The sequence below is a fragment of the Anomaloglossus baeobatrachus genome, chromosome 4, assembly GCF_048569485.1.
Source record: "Anomaloglossus baeobatrachus isolate aAnoBae1 chromosome 4, aAnoBae1.hap1, whole genome shotgun sequence".
Lineage (NCBI taxonomy): Eukaryota > Metazoa > Chordata > Amphibia > Anura > Aromobatidae > Anomaloglossus > Anomaloglossus baeobatrachus.
This window is the reverse complement of record NC_134356.1, coordinates 102082095-102106543: the sequence shown is the minus strand read 5'-3', so window position 1 is coordinate 102106543 and position 24449 is coordinate 102082095. Positions and strand designations below refer to the sequence as shown.

General features: G+C 44.9%; 1 protein-coding gene across 1 annotated transcript in view; it reads right to left on the bottom strand.

The window, feature by feature from the left end:
- Positions 1–14720: 14720 nt before the first annotated feature.
- CTNNA1 (catenin alpha 1) overlaps positions 14721–24449 on the bottom strand; it is a 148078-nt gene continuing 138349 nt past the window's right edge. Inside the window, exon 18 of the mRNA XM_075344494.1 lies at positions 14721–17746. Coding sequence (XP_075200609.1) covers positions 17459–17746 — 288 coding nt within the window. The 3' untranslated portion in view covers positions 14721–17458. The remainder of the gene's footprint in view (positions 17747–24449) is intronic.

The window sequence follows — 24449 nt, the reverse complement described above, 5'->3', positions numbered from 1 at the left end:
GCATCTGTAAGCTAAATGGGCGGCACGGTGGCTCAGTGGTTAGCACCACAGTCTTGCAGCGCTGAGGTCCTGGGTTCAATTCCCACCAAGGACACCTTCGGCAAGGAGTTTGTATGTTCTCCCCGTGTTTGAGTGGGTTTCCTCCGGGTACTCCGGTTTCCTCCCACGCTCCAAAGACATACAGATAGGGAATTTAGATTGTGAGCCCCAATGGGGATAGTGTTCCCAATGTATGTAAAGCGCTATAGAATTGATAGCACTATATAAATGAATAAATTATTATTACTGCAATGCCCTGCTCATGAGGTAAGGAACATAGTTGATCAGGAGAGCTAACTACATTTCCAAATGGAGGTATTTGATTTTATAGTTGCCCTGCTGAATGACTACCAAACATGAGAGTCCGTTATACGCCACACGAAAACACATCTAAATAGCGAGCTCTGTTGTTTAGTATTCATTCAGCTATATAACTGGACTTAAAGGGGTATTTGATCTCCAAGATCCTATCCCAATATATAGTAGGTGGAATAGCAGTAATATCAGCAAATACCAATATTTGGAAATGTAGAATAGTTCTCCTGATTAGGCATGCCCTTACCTCATGAGCAGGGCATTGCAGCTTTGGTAGCAACAGTTACGACATGGACTCTGCTGCTGTGGACCCGGGCAGAGTGGGTGCAGATTCATTGCACCCACACTCCTCACATGGAGGGTCTGCACTCCTAGAAAATGGGGGATACGTTCCCTGAGCGTGTCCCCCCCATATTCTAGACGGTCCAGAGTCATCGTGGGACCCCCTTATTTTTTTTCTTACAATAAATTGGTGAAAGAGGGAATGTTTTGGGGAGTGTTTTTTCAAATAAATTTTTTTTGTCGATTTTTTTGTTAGTACTGACAGCTTGTGATGTCGGGTATCTGACAGATGCCATGACATCACAAACTGCTGGGCTTGATGTTTGGTGACCTTACAGCTAGTATATCAACCCCATTTATTACCCCATTTGCCACTGCACCAGGGCACGGGATGAGCTGGGGTGAAGCGCCAGGATTGGCGCATCTAGTGGATGCACCACTTCTGGGGCGCCTGCGGCCTGCTATTTTTAGGCTGTGAAGGGCCAATAACTATGGACCTTCCCACCCTGAGAATACCAGACCACAGCTGTCCGCTTTACCTTAGCTGGTGATCCAATTTGGGGGGGACCCTACTTTTTTTTTTAATTATTATTATTTATAAAATAATTATAAAAAAAGAGCCTGGGGTGACCTCCACATTGGATCCCCAACCACGGTAAAGCTGCCAGCTGTGGTTTTTCAGGCTACAGCCGTCTGCTTTACCCTAGCTGGCTATCAAAAATGGGGGGACCCCACGTCATTTTTTTTAAACTATTTTTTTAAATAAAAAAAAAAATAATGGGCTTCCCTGTATTTTGATTGCCAGCCAAGGTAACGCCAGGCAGATGGGGGTGGCATCCCGTAGCTGTCTGCTTTATCTGCACTGAGAATCAAAAATACTGCGGGGCGCTACATCATTTTTTTAATGATTTATTTTTACAGTTCTGTCATGTCAGGCAATCAAAAAACAGGGAAGCCCTTTTTTTTTTTTTAGTTATTTAAATAAATAATTAAAAAATATATATATGGGCTCCCGCTGCATTTTTTGTATTGCTAGCTATGGGTAATCCAAGCAGCTACTGGCTGCCAACCCCCACTGCTTGGTGTTACCTTCACTGGCAATGGAAAATCCAGGGAAGCATTTTTTACTTTTTTTTGCCAAAAAACTAAAAAAAAAAATGACGTGAGCTTCGCCATATTTTTGTATGCTAGCCAGGTACAGCAGGCAGGTACGGGCTGCCCCCAACCCCCAGCTGCCTATTTGTACCCGGCTGGGAACTTAAAATATAGGGAAGCCCTTTTTTTGAATTATTTCATGAATTTCATGAAATAATTAAAAAACAAATGACATGAGCTTCTCCCCATTTTTGTGTCCAGCCAGGTACAACTAAGCAGCTGGGGATTGGAATCCGCAGCACAGGTTAGCCCGAGGTTTGTGGGCGCCTCTGCTGCGAATTGCAGTCCACAGCCGCCCCAGAAAATGGCGCTTTCATAGAAGCGCCATCATCTGGCGCTGTGTCCAACTCTTCCAACAGCCCTGGTGACGGTGGCTTGCTGGGTAATAAGTGTTAATACTGGCTTTGTATTACTAGCTAGTATTAAGCCAGAGATTCTTAATGTCAGGCAAGTTTGACCCGGCCATTAAGAATCTCAAAAAAAAGGGTTAAAAAAAGACACACAGTTAAAATACTTTAATAGAAATAAATACACAGACACATTAGAGACTCCATGTGTATTACTCCCTCTCACCCCTCCACGATCCATGATCTTCTGTCTTCTTTCCCCTTCAACACATTCAGCTCTGCTCCATCAGACAGCATGGGAGAAAGGACGCTGCTTCCCGTGCAGCCTGAGTGATCAGAGGCTCCCTGCTGAATAGCGGTGACATCACCACTGACAGACGCGTTGCTATGGCAACAGTGATCTCCGTTATGGACCGGCTGTGTCAGCCGGTCACTAACGGAACGGGGAAGCAGAACGGGGAGACGACCATGTGCCAGAGCATCTCGCCAGTACACGGAGATACACAAACGATCACCGCGTACTGGGAGATGCACTGACAGGACCTAGGACAGGACATGACGTCAAGCCATGTGGCCAGTCTGTAGCCAATGAGATAACAGACACGTGACTGGTCACATGCTATTTTGACGATGTCACGTAGGTCCTGTCAGTGCTGCTGGTTACCAGGAGGACGCAGCGATTATCGGGAGGAATAGCGGCAGGAGACAGAGTGCAGGACGCATCCCGGGGACCAGTAAGTGTTATGGCAATGTTTATTAACTGTATGTGTACATTTATAATGTGTTTTTATGTGTTAGTGATTGCCTCCCATTGTTTCCTATGGGTTCCAGTGGTTCGCCGAACCGAACTCGAACGAGACCTCGGTTCGGCGAACCAAGCTCGAGCCGAACCGCGACCGGTTTGCTCATCTCTAATTACTGCTATGAAAAACATGTAAAAATTGAGATACTTAGCACACAAAATTGTCCAGATTTTATGTGAGCCCAAAAACTAGCGGCAAGGCGACCTCAAACTAATGCCTCTCTTCAGCCTCATGTAATTTAATTCTTTATTTGAGGGTTCCTCTCCGCCCATAAATTGTAGGTTTTTTTTCACCCAAAGAGAGGCATTAGTTTGATAGGTACCCAACAAAAATGAGGTCGCCATGCCATTGGCTGTTGGGCTCACATAAAATCTGGCCAACTTTGTGTGCCAAGTATCTCAATTTTTACATGTTTTTTTCACAGCAATAATGCATATCTACTGTATATTCCCATATTCCTTGTTCCACATATCTTAGCGTTGTAGTGTGCAACTGTCTCCTTTTTGTTACTGTGTTTCATATTCAGTTTGCACCTGTTCACTTTAGAAAGATAGGATGTGCCATCACTCTTTTTCTTAGATTATAAGGGAGACAATCACCTATGCCAAGGTATGCAATCTAATATATAAAGCTCAGTGTATGTGTGTTTGTGTGTGTGTGTATGTACAGTATGTATGTATGTCCGCTAAAGGAATCCGCACCGTCGCATTTACAATCACGAAATTTTGCACAGACACTCCATGTGACTCAGGGAACGTCAGACTATGTTTGGGCGGGAAAATTTAACCCCGTGCTTTCCACTTACGCTACAAAATCCTACAGCCATTAAACTGAATGGAGCTGGGAGCTATAGGCTATAAATGGCAACTGTCAGTTGTTGCTATATGAACAAAATAAACTGTTAGTATAAGATAGGATAGACGGATAGAGAGAGAGACACAAAAAGACAGACAGACAGACAGACTGGGCAAAGAGACAGCCCTGGAAAGAGACAGCCCTGGAAAGAGACAGCCCTGGAAAGAGACAGCCCTGGAAAGAGACAGCCCTGGAAAGAGACAGCCCTGGAAAGAGACAGCCCGGGAAAGAGACAGCCCGGGAAAGAGACAGCCCGGGAAAGAGACAGCCCGGGAAAGAGACAGCCCGGGAAAGAGACAGCCCGGGAAAGAGACAGCCCGGGAAAGAGACAGCCCGGGAAAGAGACAGCCCGGGAAAGAGACAGCCCGGGAAAGAGACAGCCCGGGAAAGAGACAGCCCGGGAAAGAGACAGCCCGGGAAAGAGACAGCCCGGGAAAGAGACAGCCCGGGAAAGAGACAGCCCGGGAAAGAGACAGCCCGGGAAAGAGACAGCCCGGGAAAGAGACAGCCCGGGAAAGAGACAGCCCGGGAAAGAGACAGCCCGGGAAAGAGACAGCCCGGGAAAGAGACAGCCCGGGAAAGAGACAGCCCGGGAAAGAGACAGCCCGGGAAAGAGACAGCCTTGGAAAAGAGACAGCCTTGGAAAAGAGACAGCCCGGGAAAGAGACAGCCTTGGAAAAGAGACAGCCTTGGAAAAGAGACAGCCTTGGAAAAGAGACAGCCTTGGAAAAGAGACAGCCTTGGAAAAGAGACAGCCTTGGAAAAGAGACAGCCTTGGAAAAGAGACAGCCTTGGAAAAGAGACAGCCTTGGAAAAGAGACAGAGAGAGACAGACAGATACAGAAGAAAAACAGAGATTGGCAGCACTCTGCGGTGACCAAAAACTTCTTTATTTTCTTATGCTGACAAAAGAGACGGACATGAGGGAGTGGAGGGAGCGGAGCACGAGGACGACGGTACCGTTTCGCACCTCTAGGGGTGCTTTCACGGGTCCATACAAAGAAAACGTGAGTATTAACCATTTATATAAGGTGTTCCTGACTCACGTGTTGATTAAAAGCTAATTAAAAACATTCACATCATGTAACTAACATTTACTAGAATAGAATTGTTATCAACATGCAAATACAAAAATATAATATATTCTAAAGAGAATTTATCCAGACTATAATATAAGAATCAAGTTTATAATGTGTTCATTGAGATACTCATTGGTGTGCAGCGTCTCCACAACGACCTATATGTTGCCATGTCATAGATATAATGGTATTTAATTTTAATTTTATTTTTACTAAAGGTGCTATCGCACCAATGAGGATCATCATCTATCAAAAACATTGGTTCATTTTTTTGCTCATTTTTTGATTAATTTTTCTAATTTTTATATTTCATTATTTTGATTTCATTTTTTTTATTTCATTTTTTTGAGGGGAGTCCTGTTCTCCCCTCAAAAAAATGAAATCAAAATAATGAAATATAAAAATACAAAAAGTTTTTGGTCACCGCAGAGTGCTGCCAATCTCTGTTTTTCTTCAACCCGAATGCTTTACTTGGCAAAAGCACCATGGATGGCAACTTCATTTCCTCTAGCCGCACAGGCAGTGAAGCTAATTTGAACACAGAGCGGTGTGAATACACCCAGCACACCCGAAAAATCCATGTGGTTTAACCTATACTGAACTGAAGTGGTCGGGATTACTGCTACACCTCCATTGCTGGTAAGCGGTGCTGTGCACTTTCCTTCTATTGTTATTTCACAGACAGATACAGAGATTGAGACAGATAGACTGATGCAAATGCAGAGAGATAGAAACAGACAGACAAGGAAAGAGATAGACAGACAGTGACACACAGACAGAGACTGGGAGAGAGACAGTTACTATCCCAGGCAACGCCCGGGTACTACAGCTAGTATATTATATGAAGTACTTTGTTTGCATTTTGCAGTCACTTTTTGCATACCACAGGTTGGGGACTAGAGCATGGCGCCCTAGTTCCAGCATAATCAATTACTGAGCGTCTTGAGCACTTACTCAAGTATGCACTCACAAATTCGTTGTTTGATGTTCATGTTCCAAACCTTTGTGGCAGTAATTATAGTTATACCCTTAAACTCATCTGAAACATGACTGAACAGACATTTTGCAATAAAAAGGACATTTTCAGCCTGTGTTGCTTCTCTGCTTTTTTTTTCCCAGTCTTAGATAACTTTTGACATGGGGAGTTATGCTGTGGCCAACAACAGTGTGTTGACTTGAATCATTTTGTTCTACAACCTACAAGAAATGTTAGAAAACTGGGGGACGTGGCTCCATACCAACTAGCCCTAAATCTAACATTTTGTGGAAGAGATACTCTACTCTCTTATGTGGATTGATCTGAGTCCTATCTTCTATTAACGTTGAAGGGGCTTCCTAAATGTAGACTCATATGCTCCGTAGAACGCGATGTAATTAAACATTGGTGGTGTTCTGCTGCCATCTTGTGGTGCTTCTTGTAATTACAGTTATCTTTTAACATATTAAACTGGCCATATTTCAGCTATATCAGAGTTCAACCTGGCTACTGAATGACCGCATTTACATGGATATTAAATTCCATTGACCAAAGAGGTATGTTTGAAACTGTGTTTAATAGCTATATAGAAAACCAACAATTCCCAGCCTTGGTGTCCCTAGAGAGAAGAAATTCCACAGATATATTGAGTAAACTGGCCAAGAAGAATTCACCGCCATGGAGGATATGTAATTTGAGAACCGATCCAGCGCCCCTTGATAGGAACTTTGTAAAAGGAGCCCATATCCTCAAAATCTACAGCAGAAGGCGCCACAATTCTCTAGAACTGCAATCTGTGCCCAGTGCACCTTGTCTGTGACTGGACTGTGATGCAGGGACGCCTGCCGAGATCCTGATCCTACAGCTCAACACCCGGTGGGAAAGTCACCACTTAAAAGGGAACCTGTCACCAGTGTTTCGGCCTATAAGCTGCGGTCACCAGCAGTGGGCTCCTATATACAGCATTTTAACATGCTGTATATAAGAGCCCAGGTCGCTGTGTAAAACAAACACTTATAATACTCACCTAACGGTCGCACAGCGGTGGATTCTAGTCAGATGGGTGTCTCCGTTGTCCGATGCCGGCTCTTTCAGCCATCCTGTCGTCCTTCTGTAGCCGCAGTGCATGACGCGTCCTACGTCATGCACACGCGTCTGCATTGAGGTCCTGCGCAGGCGCACTTTGATCTGCCCTGAGCAGGGCACATCAAAGTATTGTACTGCGCATGAGTGGGACCAGCGAGTGTGTATGACGTAGGACGCGTCATGTGCACAGGCTTCAGAAGAAGGACGAAGATGGACGAAAGAGGAGGCGCTGGGACCAGAGAACAGAGACACCCATCTGACTAGAATCCACAGCAGCGTGACCATTAGGTGAGTATTATAAAGTGATTTTTTTTGTTTTACACAGCGGCCTGGGCTCTTATATACAGCATGTTAGAATGCTGTATATAAAAGCCCACTGGTGGTGGCTGCAGCTTATAGGCCGAAAAACTGGTGACAGGTTCCCTTTAAGCTTGGTCAAGGAGGTACACAGCAAGACGACCTTCCTGCAGCTATCACAGTGACTGTCATGATGACTATGGGACAGCAGAGATTTGGAGCTCCTAGACTGTCCCCTCAAGCAAGGGGGCCCTATTCAATCATTAAGCTCAGGGATACTCCTTGATGGTGGGTAGGCCAGAGTCTCCTTGGTGGCCCTGCTCCTGACCAGTACCGATGCGATTCCTCCTTCCCCTCCCCCCCAGGAATAGACGGGACAGGAGTGTGATGAAAAAACGCTGTCACACACCACACACAGAGAAAGGTAAAGACAGAGGTTTAGAAAGAAAAAAAAAAAAGAGCAGGAAGGAAGCAATAAAATAACAGGGGTAAACTCCACAACCGCATCAAGCAATCAGCACAACTTTCTTCAGTAAATGTCTGGGATGCCACACCTCCCAGACCAACATAGATTAAACAATAACTGGCATGGGTGGAAGGTTTCAACCAATGTAAATAGGAGGTGAGCAGATGTGATTGGTCACATGGTATGGGGAGGCCTAAGGAGCACGCAGACCAGCAGAGCAACTCTTGCTAGCCTGTCTGCGAATTAGCACACAGCAGGTCAACACCCGAATCTGCCTATGTTGATCCCAGACACCAGAAAAACCATCGGGCAGAGTGTCAGAATCTGCAATCTGAACAGCGACCAATGCTGCCTTGACAGTTGGCGAAGTTTGTGCAAAACACTGTTTGACAGCGACACCATAGAAGAGCACAGAGGTCTGGTCAGTGCAGGTACAATGTCTGAAGTTAAGTGGGCAATGACCCACAACCAATTCTTTGCAATGTACAGGAGTGGAATAGAGAGACATTAAACATGCGCTTTCTCAATTAGATGCCAGTTTCCGTTCTGGGACTCCATACTCACCAATTGGGAATACCCCCTGCTGAGACAACTAAAAACTCAAACGTCTGCCCTCCTACATACAGTGCAGAGAATTTGTACTGGAGATATTATGCCACTAAAGTCTCAGTTGCAATCAGCTCACAAAGGAGGACTTTTGAAAAACCGTGGTGCTTGGTTGGACCCTCCTAACTGGGAACTGGGGGCAACCTGAACTCTAATAGCCTTACTTACGATACTGAGGGAGGGTCCCAACAAGATTCCCTTTCGGATGCAGAGTCTGGCAAAATAGATCTTCCCAAAGGAAACAAATCCTTGAGAAAAAAAATCTCACCCATCTCCCCACTAAGAAGGACTTTAAATAGCTTTTTTCAGAAGTAAAAGATGCTTGCAGAGCAGAAATTAAGTCAAGATGCGTCAAGATGTTAAGCTTCTTGCAGACAGAGTGGATTCCATGGAAACAGAACACGACACCGCTAGACAATATATCTCTAAACTGCAGAGCTGTGTCACCTCATATGCTAAAGCTTTGAATGAGACAAACAAGCACCTTGAAGATCTAGAGGTCATTGCAACAACATCAGATTGAGGGGTATTCCTGAAGTGACAGGTCCGGAGGATGTCTATGCGTAGCTTTAATCGGTGTTCAGTTTCCATCCTGAGCCAACCCTCATCTCAGAAAATAAAATTGGACAGAGTACCACGAGATGTGATCTGCTACATTTTCAACTTTCAGCTAATGGTATCCATAATGTCCAAAGCTTGTATGCTTCGCAAGATCAAAATTGAGGAAACTCCTATTCAGCTGTACTTCCTAATATCCTCCCTCTTACAAGGTTTTTGTTTTTTTTTATTAGTTTTTCCCTTGAAGTAGATTTCAGGGAAGGTTAGGTTATTTTATCATCTTCTCATTATTGTATTACTGGAATCTTTACTACACCCTTGCAAGGGGACGGGGAATTGAGGGGTGGATCACTCCTTCCTTCCCTTCTCCAGTGGTAACATTATTGATGTGTATATATTTTTTTATTTTGTGGTATATGTCTTGTCTTAATTCTTTCCAACCCCTTTTTTGTCTTAACTAGAAATGAGCAAATAGTGAAATGTTCGGGTTTGGATTATTCAATAATTCTTGTTATTTATGTATTAGTCACGAATAACGAACCCAAAGCAAGCCAATGAGAAATTTAAAAAAGTTTTCCGGACGACCTTGGAAGTTGGTCTGGCAGTGCTGTAAAAATGCAGAAATGGATGGAAAAGTGCTGAAACTGAATGGGAACCGCACAAGGAAGATGCTTGGATGCATTTCTGAATCAGATTTGTCTTCTGGGAATAATATTGTCAGAGTATTAAGGGGATTAAAGCAGGACAGTTAGACTTGCCGAGATTCTCTGTGACTATCACACTACTTCTGGGTCCACTCATTAGATCTCATATATATGCACTGCTTCCCCCGCCCACCCACTCTGCCGGCATCTGTAATTGGCTGCAGTCAGACAGGTGGCGTGCTGGCGTCTGATTGGTTGCGCTCACAGTAGCTGTCTGGGTCTTCCTAATAGAGTGTAAAAATAAATACGCAAGTAAAAAAAAAAGTTGGAGCGTCCCCCGTGTTTTGATACACAGCACAGATAAAGCATACAGTTATAGTCTGCAGCCCTCAGCCGGGCGTGTTATCTTGGCTGTGTATCAAAATATCAAAAGGTGTGCAGTCCCCCACAATTTAAATACCCAGCCATGATAAAGCAAACAGCTGATGGCTAGTATTCTCAGGCTGGGAAGGCCCATGGTTATTGCCCCCCCAGCCTAAAAATAGCAGCCTGCAGTCGCCCAGAGTTTTTTGCATCCATTAGATGTGACAATCCTGGCATTTTATCCGGCTCATCCAGATTGCCCTGGTGCAGTGGCAATGGGAGTAATATAAGGGGTTAATGACCGCTCACAACTGCCATTAGGTCCTAGATTAGTAATGGGTAGGGATCTACGAGACCCCCCCATTACTAATCCTGTTAGCAAAAAGAAATATCCATCAGTACCCAAACACGCAACACCATGTAAAAAGCCATGTCCCCCTTGTCGTGTGTAGGAAGGTGACCAGGGTGTGTATATTTCCTCCATTTACACATCTCAGTTCACCATATCAGCTGATGTGGTGACTCCAAAACATACTGATAGGGAATTTAGATTGTGAGCCCCAAATGGGACAGTGTTGCCAATGGATGTAAAGTGCAGTGGAATTTATAGCGCTAATAATAATAATATTTATTCATTTATATGTGGTAATCAGAGCAAGATCTGAGATGATCTCTGTACTTGTGTACAGTGGAACAGGTGCTAACATAGTGGCTTCTCGCTTTGCTCAGACCCGGGGTCTGTCATGTAGTGGATTAGCGAGATCTATCCCAGTATTGACCAATAATTCTGCTCCTCTCATCCAGAAAGCATTTTTCCAGGCTGTACATAATATTAACTCACGAATAGGGACTCTTCACAAGGAGCGACTGTCCTGCTATTTCTTGGAGGGTCTGCCCACTCCCATCTGTTTGAACCTTCCCTAGCTGAACAGACACAATCCAGTGATCAATTGGCCGTCAGGAGAAGTGGTTAGCTGGGGCAGTTTTAGTGAAAACAATTGCCTGGGTGCTACGACATATCTGCCGCTTTTATTAAAAAGAAATGCACTCCTGTTCGCCTAAGGTGACTAAGGTGTTGCCAGAGCAAAGGGGCAATATTCTATCCTCACCCCAGGTTAATATTAGGCCACAGTGTTTCCCCAGGAGGAGTTGAGGGAGGGTGGTTTTTCACACTAAGTGTCCTGTCCCTAAGGGAAAGGTTTTGAAGACACTGGGGAATATCTGTTTGTCTTTCAAGGGATATTTCCTCTGCTAACAAACACATGCATGGTAATAAACAACCAGGTCCGGACCTGTGTGTGAATGACTACGTATGGGTCTATGCTAAAAACATCAGCTGCAAGTGTGCATCTGGAGCTCTGGGCTTGAGGATTATTGGTCCATATAGAGTAACAGAAATTATTAACCCTTCAGACATTCAGCTGGAGTTACCCCCAGTACCAAATACCCATGACATTTTCCACAGGTCATCTCTCAGGAGATCTGTTGCGGCTCCAGAGCAGAGTTTATTATTGCCACCTCAGGTTTGCATTTGTAATGATCTTAAGGGTTAGATCTAGAAATATATTCAAGCGTGCTCTATCCCTTTCTCGTGGTGCTCGAATCAGAGGATGGACTCAAGATGTAATAAATTGTCAAATATCGGCACTTAGTGCCAATCTTAAGGGTTAGGTGACAGCAGAGGGGAATACTAGTGTGTTGGTGTATCTGTTCAATAGGTCATATCCGGACAAGTCCAGTCTTGTAGGTCTTGAGACCCCTTGTAGAAAGGGGGGTACTGTCACAAGTGATTTCAGCCCTTGTGATATGTGACGATTCTGGGATCTACGTGCCATGTTAACTTGTGAGGCGCGATATATTAAATGTATTTGCTTTCTGTTGTTGCAGAGTTAATGTCAGTTTCCCTCCTAACAGCTCCTGGTTAATTCACCTCATGTACAGCTGGTTTGTGACCTCTCCCATATCCTTTAAATAGTCACATAATCCATCACTTGTTACCAGAAATAGAATCCTTCTGTTTTGACCACAATGGAGGGACGAAGCATCTTGGAGCTGCTGGAGCTTTAACTGCAGTAATTCTGCTGTTTTGAGTGTTGCCTGCTGCCTTGGTGTCTATCTGCAGCTATGTAGGTTTTTTTTGTATCCTTTTGTCTATTGCCCCCATTCGGTCTACCTATCCTTCATCTGCATATGTCTGACACTATACTGCCATACTGTATCTGCATATGGTCTTATTACATTTACATATGTCTGACATTATACTAATTTTTTTGTCGCTTTAGCTACTATACAATTCTGTTTGACACACTTTTTTTTCACAATTCCAGTAACTTTTTGTATAGTACCTCTTCTGTAAATAAGACACATCTTCTTGAACCTGAGCACTTTCATAATGTGTTTGATTGTATTACGTGCGATGCCCTTTCTTTTCTGTTCCATCTGCTTTTAGCGGTCATTAATTTTAAATAAAATATATTGTTCATATCTTATCGGGGGGGGGTTTTGTTCAAGTTTTGTTCAAATTTCAGTGCCCCCAAGTATAGTAGGTCCCATTAGCAGAGCGCCTGAGATGCAAAACAGCCGAAACTCCCACAAGTATCCCCATAATGGAAATGTCACAGATTAAGGAATTCACGTAGATGTATATTGTGTATTTCGAAACCACAGGTGCCAAACTAAATTTTATAACACTGGGATGTGCAAATATAACATTTTAGTGGTAAAGATATGATTTTTTTTTCTTTTATTAGCTGCAAATTTACTTACATTAATTGTTTTATTGCCACATCACAACCTGGACTACACAGCTCATGTGCCTCCTCGTCTAACCCTGCCAGCTCCTCTGATAAGCAGCTCATTGTTAAAAGCTTTCTGGGCTCTGCTACATGCTACAGCTAAGAATTTTAATTGTTAAACAACTGCTGCACCCAGTACACTAAGTGATACATCGCTGGAATCATGGTCTCTTACTAAATTAGGCTCTCGCTTCTCTCAGATAACATAGGAAAAACCTGGTGACAGATTCCCTTAAAGAAGTGGTTCACCCATATTTATTATATGCTAGATCGATTTGTTGAGAAACTGTGTTTCTCTCAAATACCTTATGTTGGTAATAGTGCCTGTGAGCGGCGCAATTGCAGTCCACTCTTCCCCATCGCTTGACCGCCGGGCTCCGTGACCTCGGGGATCCGGTGATGTCACGTCAAGTTCCGGATCACGTGACATCACCACGGCTGGCCCCAGTCTTCCTGAGTCACTCAGCTGTGGGCAGTGTTTCACCGCTTGTGACAGCCCAGCGTGTCTCCTGCTTGCGGCGCTTTGCTGTGAGGGAGCAGATTGGCTGTGACGAGTGGTGAAACACCGCCCACAGCCAATCATTCACGGAGACTGCGGCCACCCGCTGTGAAATCACGTGATCAGGAACTGGACGTGATATCACCGGATCCCTGAGGTCACGGACCTAAAGGGGTGGGGGGGGAGAAATCAGGCGATGGGAAAAGCGGACTGCAATAATGCTGCTCACAGGCACTATTGCTAACATAAGGTATTTGAGAGAAACATTGTTTCTCAACATATCGATCTAGAAAATAAAAAATATGGGTGAATCACCCCTTTAAATATTAAGGATGGTGAATATGCATATTGCATACAGTGCCACCCACTGATTTGGGGTGGACTCTGGGAACAAAAGGGGCAAAAAAATTGTGTTTAAGTGTCCCTCCCAGGACATTAAGCAAGAAAACATGTTGTACACATGTCTGAACAACACAGTACACACATCAGAAAATGACAGCACATATGATACACACAAGCACAGCGGATGCATCACATGAGCACAAACACATATGCAACATAGAACATGCTTCTAATAACTATGTATAACTCGCACAAACACAGCACACACGTCACAAGCACAGCACAGCCCAGCACACATAGCACATGCTTAATTTTGTATAACTTGCACAAGTACAGCACACACATCACACAAGCACAGCATACACTTCCAAGAACTATGTATAACTCGCAGCACACAATTCACAAAAACTCAACACACGAAACATAGTTATTATCAGAAGTATGTACTATGTGACGTGTGTTGTGTTTGTGTGACGTGTATGCTCCGATTGTGCGAGTTATACATACAGTAGTTATCAGAAGTATGTACTATGTATAACTCGCACAAGCGGAGCATATATGTCACACAAGAAAATTGCACATGCGGCACAAGGATACGGCACACCTTACACAAATATTATAGCACAACTTATTGTGGGAACTTAACCTTGCACAGTAATTGCACTATGACCTGATCACGTCACAGGGTTGGTGAATTTAGACACTAATGTATGCCACAACATAACTATACTTTGAAGTGGTAGACGTTTGTCCTCCCCATGGTATACAGATCAGTCTTGGGTATAGCACCGGCAGCTCTGTCTGCGAGATAATTGCAGAAGTCCGGGTACAACAACTTTAATTATAGATAACTAAACACTATAGTAGCAGGCATGTGGATCCGCAGCATGTTCATTTCTGTTTACTGTGGTTTTCACCCATTTTAGTGTAGCAAGGGTGAAATATGTGGTATATCCACATCAAAATGCACATTTAGCTTCACTCTTATGGAAATTCATAGGTTTTCACAGGTTAATGTTTTCCTTTCAACTTTCCTCTATATCTTTTGTAACTTAATAGTTTACCATACATATAATGGACAAGTGGAAAGTTTTTTTTGTTACAAAGAGTTTCCTACATTTAAGGCATAGTTGGAAGTACCTGGATGCGAGATTAATGTGCATTTAAATTAAAAATAAAATCTAAATAAATGCATCATACACGGACTAAAACATTGTTTTGTAGTAAAGTTTATTTTATTTGTAGCATAGAAAACAGGTTTCTGGATTTATAATACAATTTCAAAGCCTTTTTTTTAGAGTTATGAAATGTACTTGAACAAACAATATAAATTAGAATTAGAATTATAAAAAGGAATGCAACGAATGAAAGTTAAAAAGACAAATTGCTGGTTATATAGTAATTCTTCCAATATCTAAAACCGGTTAGTTTATAGCTCTAGCAATATTCAAATCGAGCCACACTGACCTAAAAAGGTTGGATTTTCTCATTTCAAAAATTACATTTATCAGTGCCAAAAGGGCCAATGAGCCAGAAATGGTCTAAACAAAGAAAAATCAGGTTAGGACATTCTATTAATGTATCAAGAGTAAAAGGAAATTAGAGGTTTTCTCCAAAAAGACAGTACTATCGATAATGTTGTAAAATATGCAAACTTCAAACAAAAAAGCAGCGATATAAAATATTGGAGATAATTATGATAAAGATAGAAAGCTTTGAAGTACCCAAGGGCCAATGGTACATGACACAATATAGATTGTCTTGGCAGTGTTAATAGGAAACAGGCTAGTGATTTGGTGTTAGACTTTATAAAAAAAAAAATATCAATATATAAAGAATAAAAATTTACTATTATCTAATCAAATCAGCCAAAGCACAGGGAAATAAAATGGAAGAAAATTGGCTATGCATTTCAGAAATCCACCAATCTGAGATAAAACCAATGGTGAATACTATTAGACCTCAGACTAGGACTTGAAATTATAAAGTGGCCGATTCATCGAGACTGGCGTAGGCCTCAACTATACTATGCCAAGCTTACTGGAATAGAATGTGCCAAATTCATTAAGAGGAAATAATTGGGCGCTTCTAGTAAGTGGCGTGCAGTCAGAGCATGGAGGTGCATTAATGGCATACAAAGTGCCGACACGGATTGATTTTGGCGGAAGTGAAAAAAACACCAAAAGTTGAAAGATTTTGGAGCAATTCAAGTTGGGCAAATTTTGAATGAATCAGCCCCAAAGATTGTGCTCATTTTTGTTATGTAATATTGTAGACAATGGTTTCATCTAAATGTTATAAAAATGGTTTCCGAAAAGACAGTTTTAAAGTAAATCTGTCACCAGATTACACAGTGTGAGCTGCACATATTGATAAATTTATCTCCAAGACCTGATGGGGTTGGTGTACCCCAAACATCCATGTCCCAACGGCTATATGTATAATCCTGATATTAACATGAACATTTCAATATCAGGTGGGAAAACTTTAAAAAAAATTATAAAACCATTTTTGCATAGATTTTCAGACTAAGTGCATCAGACTCATCAAGGCTAAGAGATTAACTTAAAGGGATACTCCAAGGAGATAAAAAATTGTTCCATGATCCATAGCCTCAAAATAAAAATAATAGATGCCAAATGCAGTTTTATTATATTTACTATACCTGTAATTCAGAGTGACCGCAGCTGCTATTTCTGCTCCCCCTTCCCTCTGGGATATTACATCACACATCAGGATGTGTGCTCCATGCTGTTAGTAATAGCCAGTCTCCTGAGAATATCTGCTTTTGACCAGTAACCGGGGACGTGGCCATGCCCCCTATTCTGTGAATTCAGGGAAGCGGCTATTATTAGGAGACTGGCTATTACTAACAGCAGGGATCGCACACCCTGATGTGTGATGTAACATCCCAGAGGGGAGGGGGAGCAGAAAGAGCAGCTGCTGTCACTCTGCATTACCGGTATTGTAAGGATAATAGAACTGCACTGGGCATCTCATCATTATAGTTTATGAAAGCACCGACCATGGAAGAATTTTTTTTTTTTCTCCCCCGAGTACTTTTTTAAAGGGAACCTGTCAGGTCCAAAATGCACCCAGAACCAAGAGAAGTTCTGGGTGCATATTGCTAATCCCTGCCTAACTGTCCCTGTATACACTAGCATAGATAAAGAGATCTTTAGAAAAAGTATTTCTAAAGATCTTTTATCGTATGCTAATGAGCGAGGGGACTAGTCCCTTGGACGTTAGTTCCCCTGGCTTGTCGTCTCTATTAGCATGTTAGCACATCCACAAAAGGGCGTACTAACATGCTAATGAATGCGCAGCGTCAGAGGATGATCTCACTCACCTCTCTGCTGCCAGCGCGTTTCGGGTTCACGCGCATTACTTCAGTTAGAAGCCAGGATGTGTACACCAGGCTTCATAGTGTGCATGACCGAAACTACAGGGTCATGCGTACTGAGCCGAAATCCTGTGTCGGGTGGTGATGGCAGCAGAGAGGCGAGTCAGATCATCCTCTGACGCTGTGCATTCATTAGCATGTTAGCACGCCCACAGGGGCGTACTTGCATGCTAATGGAGCCGGATAGCCAGGGGAACTAACGCCCACGGGACTAATGACCGTCCTCATTAGCATATGATATAAGATCTTAATAATACCTTTTCTAAACATCTCTATCTATGCTAGTGTATACAGGGACAGTTAGGCTGGGATTTGCAATATGCACCCAGAACTGATCATGGTTCTGGGTGCATATTGGACCTGACAGGTTCCCTTTAACAACATATACAGTTTGTATTGTAAAACTTGGTGAGAGTAACTTTAATCTTTTTTTTATTGAATATATTTTCCCATAATATACTGCTGCTGTCAACTTGATTAATAAAAATACAACTCTTTTATACTAGAAAAGTGAACAATGCAAAATATTACATTTATGTCGCATTTACTTATATGCTATCCATAACCTTGAACTCACTAAGCGCCTGCACAGGATTGACAAGTTTCTTCTGAGATGCACGTTTTATTTTTGTTTGAGTCTCGTCCTGTTTTTCTCTCTTGACGAGGGGCTTTTTCTCTGGAGCTTTCATTTTCCAAGAAACCGCAGGCAGATTTAAGGATGCCATTCCTTGTGATTTCTGGTACTTCGTAGAGGCCACATAAGATGCCTTAACTGTTTGCACCACAGCATTCATTAAATTCTTGGCAGCTTGAATAAGGGACATAGCACTGTCAACCTAAAATATTGGAGAGCAGTTATGTAAATGTTGTGTCATTTTACCACCGTAAACCACTTCTTCCTCCCCTCTGCAATAATTGTGCGAAACACATTGTTTTATCGAGTCACGTCGGTGATGGACTACAATTATCTCAAGCAAATCAATCACATTACCATTACCAAGATCTACATATCATTAGAACTATAGCCGAAAACAAATCTGACATGATACAACAACAATATTATGTGAAGGATTCAGTTATGGAATCTCTGCTAGAAAAGCAGAACCATCACAAATAAGTAGAATTTTAAGAGAACCGGTCATCATGATTTAGCGATGTAAAGAAAAGACACGGCTAATATACCTTTGGCAAAGAAGTCAGCCTTCTGAAGAGGTCATTGAGATCTTAGTCTGCAAATGTACCGCCTCCAGCGCCATTTTATTGAGGACCAGCCGTGAAATCAAACAGCGCATGTCCTGTCCACACCAATGACAGAGCAAAATACCAAACAGGAGGCAGGTCACTGAGAGATCAGTGACCTGTCAATCAAACAGAAGCAGGCGGAGGGCCCAGATTCCTTCCCCTAAGATATCGGTGTAATTATTATGGCCATATCTTTATTTTACATTGCTAAATCATGCGAACAGGTTCTCATTAAAGGGATTGACCACTACTTTGACAACCCCTTCTCATTCCCCTTGTTCGCCATAAAAATAAATAAGCCTATGCTCACTTTTGGTGAGGACGCAGTTATAGCGATGTCTAAACTCGCTTTCCCGGGTCCCGCGTGACATTGCTATGGCACACGAGCAACGGGACTAATCAGTGACAGCTTCCTCCTGAAGTCAGTGCAGCACTCACATCCAGCTCAAATGTCCGAAAGTGTGGAGACAGAGACCTGCGTGGATTGGTGGCGGGGCCTGCGTGTTGTAACAAGGTCACATGGGACGCGGGAAAGCGGCTTTAGAAATCAATGAAACTTGGCTGCACCGGATGGGAGTATAGGCTTCTATATTATTACGGGGGAATAAGAAGGGGTTGTCAAAGTAGTGGCCAACTCCTTTGAGCCCTTCTCCCCGCGCCCAATTTTTAGTTTTGCACTTTTGCTTTTTCCTGCTTTCTTTTAAGGGCCATAACTTTTTTTCTCATCAACATCAATAACCATATGAGGCCTTGTTTTTCTGTGAGACATGTTTTTGTTAGAAATTACATCATTTATCTTACCATGCAAATTACTAGGGGGAAAAAAAAAATCAATTTTTTTTTTTTTTAAAATGGTCTCCTCACCCACCCACTGTTCTGCCATTGTTTTCTTGGATTCTCTTTGTGTATTATAATGACTTGTCAACATACTTTTAAGGTCATGCTATTTTTTTTATTACTAGTTGTAATATATTAGTTGTGGGAAAAAAATTAGAAATCTGCAAATAAATAAAATAAAAAAAGAAGGGAATTTTGTTTACTTACCGTAAATTCCTTTTCTTCTAGCTCCAATTGGGAGACCCAGACAATTGGGTGTATAGCTACTGCCTCCGGAGGCCGCACAAAGTACTACACTTAAAAGTGTAAGGCCCCTCCCCTTCTGGCTATACACCCCCCCGTGGGATCACGGGTTCCTCAGTTTTAGTGCAAAAGCAAGAAGGAGGAAAGCCAATAACTGTTTCAAAAACAAATTCAATCCGATAAACAAGCAGACCTTTCCTACAGGTGGGCCACCGCCGCCTGAAGGACTTGTCTACCTAGGCCGGCATCCGCCGAAGCGAAGGTATGCACCTGATAATGTTTGGTAAAAGTGTGCAGACTCGACCAGGTAGCCGCCTGGCACACCTGCTGAGCCGTAGCCTGATGCCGTAATGCCCAGGACGCACCCACGGCTCTGGTAGAATGGGCCTTCAGTCCAGATGGAATCGGAAGCCCAGCAGAACGGTAGGTGTGAAGAATTGGTTCCTTGATCCACCGCGCAAGGGTGGATTTGGAAGCTTGCGACCCTTTACGCTGACCAGCGACCAGGATAAAGAGTGCATCCGAGCGGCGCAGGGGCGCCGTGCGGGAAATGTAGATCCTGAGTGCTCTCACCAGGTCCAACAAATGCAAACCCTTTTCGAATTGGTGAACTGGATGCGGACACAAAGACGGTAAAGTGATATCCTGATTGAGATGAAAGGAAGATACCACCTTGGGAAGAAACTCTGGAATTGGACGCAGAACTACCTTGTCCTGGTGAAACACCAGGAAGGGAGATTTGCAAGATAACGCCGCCAGCTCGGACACTCTCTGAAGAGACGTGACCGCCACTAGAAAAGCCACTTTCTGTGAAAGCCGAGAAAAGGAAATCTCCTTCATAGGCTCGAAAGGCGGCTTCTGGAGAGCAATAAGAACCTTGTTCAGATCCCAGGGCTCCAACGGCCGCTTGTAAGGAGGGACGATATGACAGACTCCTTGCAGGAACGTGCGTACCTTAGGAAGTCGCGCTAGGCGTTTCTGAAAAAATACGGATAGCGCGGAGACTTGACCTTTAAGGGAGCTAAGCGACAAACCTTTTTCCAACCCAGACTGCAGGAAGGAAAGAAAAATAGGCAATGCAAATGGCCAGGGAGAAACTCCCTGGGCAGAGCACCAAGATGAAGGGAATTTTGTTACTTACCGTAAATTCCTTTTCTTCTAGCTCTTATTGGGAGACCCAGACGATTGGGTGTATAGCACTGCCTCCGGAGGCCACACAAAGCAATTACACTAAAAAGTGTAAGGCCCCTCCCCTTCTGGCTATACACCCCCAGTGGGATCACTGGCTCACCAGTTTTAGTGCAAAAGCAAGAAGGAGGAAAGCCAATAACTGGTTTAAACAAATTCACTCCGAGTAACATCGGAGAACTGAAAACCGTTCAACATGAACAACATGTGTACCCGCAAACAAACCAAAAATCCCGAAGGACAACAGGGCGGGTGCTGGGTCTCCCAATAAGAGCTAGAAGAAAAGGAATTTACGGTAAGTAACAAAATTCCCTTCTTCTTCGGCGCTCTATTGGGAGACCCAGACGATTGGGACGTCCAAAAGCTGTCCCTGGGTGGGTAAAGAAATACCTCATGTTAGAGCTGCAAAGACAGCCCTCCCCTACGGGGAGGCAACTGCCGCCTGCAGGACTCTTCTACCTAGGCTGGCGTCCGCCGAAGCATAGGTATGCACCTGATAATGTTTGGTGAAAGTGTGCAGACTCGACCAGGTAGCTGCCTGGCACACCTGTTGAGCCGTAGCCTGGTGTCGCAATGCCCAGGACGCACCCACGGCTCTGGTAGAATGGGCCTTCAGCCCTGATGGGACCGGAAGCCCCGCAGAACGGTAGGCTTCAAGAATTGGTTCTTTGATCCATCGAGCCAGGGTGGCCTTAGAAGCCTGCGACCCTTTGCGCTTACCAGCGACAAGGACAAAGAGTGCATCCGAACGGCGCAGGGGCGCCGTGCGGGAAATGTAGATTCTGAGTGCTCTCACCAGATCCAACAAATGTAAATCCTTCTCATACCGATGAACTGCATGAGGGCAAAACGAAGGTAAAGAGATATCCTGATTAAGATGAAAAGAGGATACCACCTTCGGGAGAAACTCCTGAATGGGGCGCAGCACTACCTTGTCCTGGTGGAAGACCAGGAAGGGAGCCTTGGAAGACAGCGCTGCTAGCTCAGACACTCTCCGAAGAGATGTGATCGCTACCAGAAAAGCCACTTTCTGTGATAGTCTAGAAAGTGAAACCTCCTTCAGAGGCTCGAAGGGCGGCTTCTGGAGGGCAACTAGTACCCTGTTCAGATCCCATGGATCTAACGGCCGCTTGTACGGGGGAACGATATGGCAAACCCCCTGTAGGAACGTGCGCACCTTAGAAAGTCGTGCTAGACGCTTCTGAAAAAAGACGGATAGCGCCGAGACTTGTCCTTTAAGGGAGCCGAGCGACAAACCTTTTTCTAACCCAGATTGCAGGAAAGAAAGAAGGGTAGGTAATGCAAATGGCCAGGGAGACACTCCCTGAGCAGAGCACCAGGATAAGAATATCCTCCACGTTCTGTGGTAGATCTTAGCAGACGTGGGCTTCCTAGCCTGTCTCATGGTGGCAACGACCCCTTGGGATAAGCCTGAAGACGCTAGGATCCAGGACTCAATGGCCACACAGTCAGGTTCAGGGCCGCAGAATTCCGATGGAAAAACGGCCCTTGGGACAGTAAGTCTGGTCGGTCTGGTAGTGCCCACGGTTGGCCGACCGTGAGATGCCACAGATCCGGATACCACGCCCTCCTCGGCCAGTCTGGAGCGACGAGTATGACGCGGCTGCAGTCGGATCTGATCTTGCGTAGCACTCTGGGCAAGAGTGCCAGAGGTGGAAACACATAAGGGAGCCGGAACTGCGACCAATCTTGCACTAGGGCGTCTGCTGCTAGAGCTCTTTGATCGCGAGACCGTGCCATGAAGGTTGGGACCTTGTTGTTGTGCCGGGACGCCATTAGGTCGACGTCCGGCCTTCCCCATCGGCGACAGATTTCCTGAAACACGTCCGGGTGAAGGGACCATTCCCCTGCGTCCATGCCCTGGCGACTGAGGAAGTCTGCTTCCCAGTTTTCTACGCCGGGGATGTGAACTGCGGATATGGTGGAGGCCGTGGCTTCCACCCACATCAGAATCCGCCGGACTTCCTGGAAGGCTTGCCGACTGCGAGTCCCCCCTTGGTGATTGATGTATGCCACCGCTGTGGAGTTGTCCGATTGAATTCGGATCTGCTTCCCTTCCAGCCACTGCTGGAAGGCTAGTAGGGCAAGAAACACTGCTCTGATTTCCAGAACATTGATCTGAAGGCTGGACTCCTGCTGAGTCCACGTACCCTGAGCCCTGTGGTGGAGAAACACTGCTCCCCACCCTGACAGACTCGCGTCTGTCGTGACCACCGCCCAGGACGGTGGTAGGAAGGATCTTCCCTGTGATAATGAGGTGGAAAGGAGCCACCACTGCAGAGAGTCCTTGGCCATCTGGGAAAGGGAGACTTTCCTGTCCAGGGATGTCGACTTCCCGTCCCATTGGCGGAGAATGTCCCATTGAAGTGGACGCAGATGAAACTGCGCAAACGGAACCGCCTCTATTGCCGCCACCATCTTCCCGAGAAAGTGCATGAGGCGTCTTAAGGAGTGCGACTGACTTTGAAGGAGAGCCTGCACCCCAGTCTGTAGAGACCGCTGCTTGTCCAGCGGAAGCTTCACTATCGCTGAGAGAGTATGAAACTCCATGCCAAGATACGTTAGTGATTGGGTCGGTGACAGATTTGACTTTGGGAAGTTGATGATCCACCCGAACGCCTGGAGAGTCTCCAGTGCAAAATTCAGGCTGAGTTGGCATGCCTCCTGAGAGGGTGCCTTGACCAGTAGATCGTCCAAGTAAGGGATCACAGAGTGTCCGTGAGAGTGCAAGACTGCTACCACTGCTGCCATGATCTTGGTGAATGTCTATTGATGCTAGGAAATCTCCTTGGGACATTGAGGCAATGACTGAGCGTAGGGATTCCATCCGGAACCGCCTGGCGTTCACATGCTTGTTGAGCAGTTTTAGGTCCAGAACAGGACGGAAGGAGCCGTCCTTTTTTGGAACCACAAAGAGATTGGAGTAAAATCCTCGCCCCCGTTCCTGAGGGGGGACAGGGATCACGACTCCTTCTGCTCTTAGAGAGTCCACCGCCTGCAGCAGGGCATCTGCTCGGTTGGGGTGTGGGGAGGTTCTGAAGAACCGAAGTGGAGGCCGAGAACTGAACTCGATTCTGTACCCGCGAGACAAAATGTCTGTTACCCACCGGTCTTTGACCTGTGACAGCCAAATGTCGCAAAAGCGGGAGAGCCTGCCACCGACCGAGGATGCGGAGGGAGGAGGCCGAAAGTCATGAGGTAGCCGCCTTGGAAGCGGTTCCTCCATTTGCTTTCCTTGGGCGTGAGTGAGCCCGCCAGGAATCTGAGCTGCCTTGTCCTTTCTGAGTCGTTTTGGACGAGGAGAATTGGGCCTTGCCCGAGCCTCGAAAGGACCGAAACCTCGACTGCCACTTTTTCTGTTGAGGTTTACTTGCTCTGGGCTGTGGCAAGGAAGAGTCCTTACCCTTGGACTGTTTTATGATTTCAGCCAATGGCTCACCAAACAGTCTGTCTCTAGATAATGGCAAGCTGGTTAAGCATTTTTTGGAACCAGCATCTGCTTTCCAGTCCTTTAACCATAAGGCTCTGCGCAAAACCACAGAATTGGCGGCCGCCATAGAGGTACGGCTCGTAGATTCTAGGACAGCATTGATAGCATAGGTCGCAAACGCAGACATTTGCGAAGTTAGGGACGCCACCTGCGGCACTGCTGGATGCATGATAGCATCCACCTGTGCTAAACCAGCTGAAATAGCTTGTAGTGCCCACACGGCCGTGAATGCTGGAGCAAACGACGCGCCGATAGCTTCATAGACAGATTTTAACCAAAGGTCCATCTGTCTGTCGTTGGCATCTTTAAGTGAAGCGCCATCCTCTACTGCGACTATGGATCTAGCCGCAAGCTTGGAAATTGGGGGATCCACCTTTGGGCACTGGGTCCAGCGTTTGGCCACTTCAGAGGGAAAAGGATAACGGGTATCCTTAGAACGTTTAGAGAAACGCTTGTCTGGATGAGCGTCGTGCTTCTGGATTGATTCTCTGAAGTCAGAGTGGTCCAAAAAAGCACTT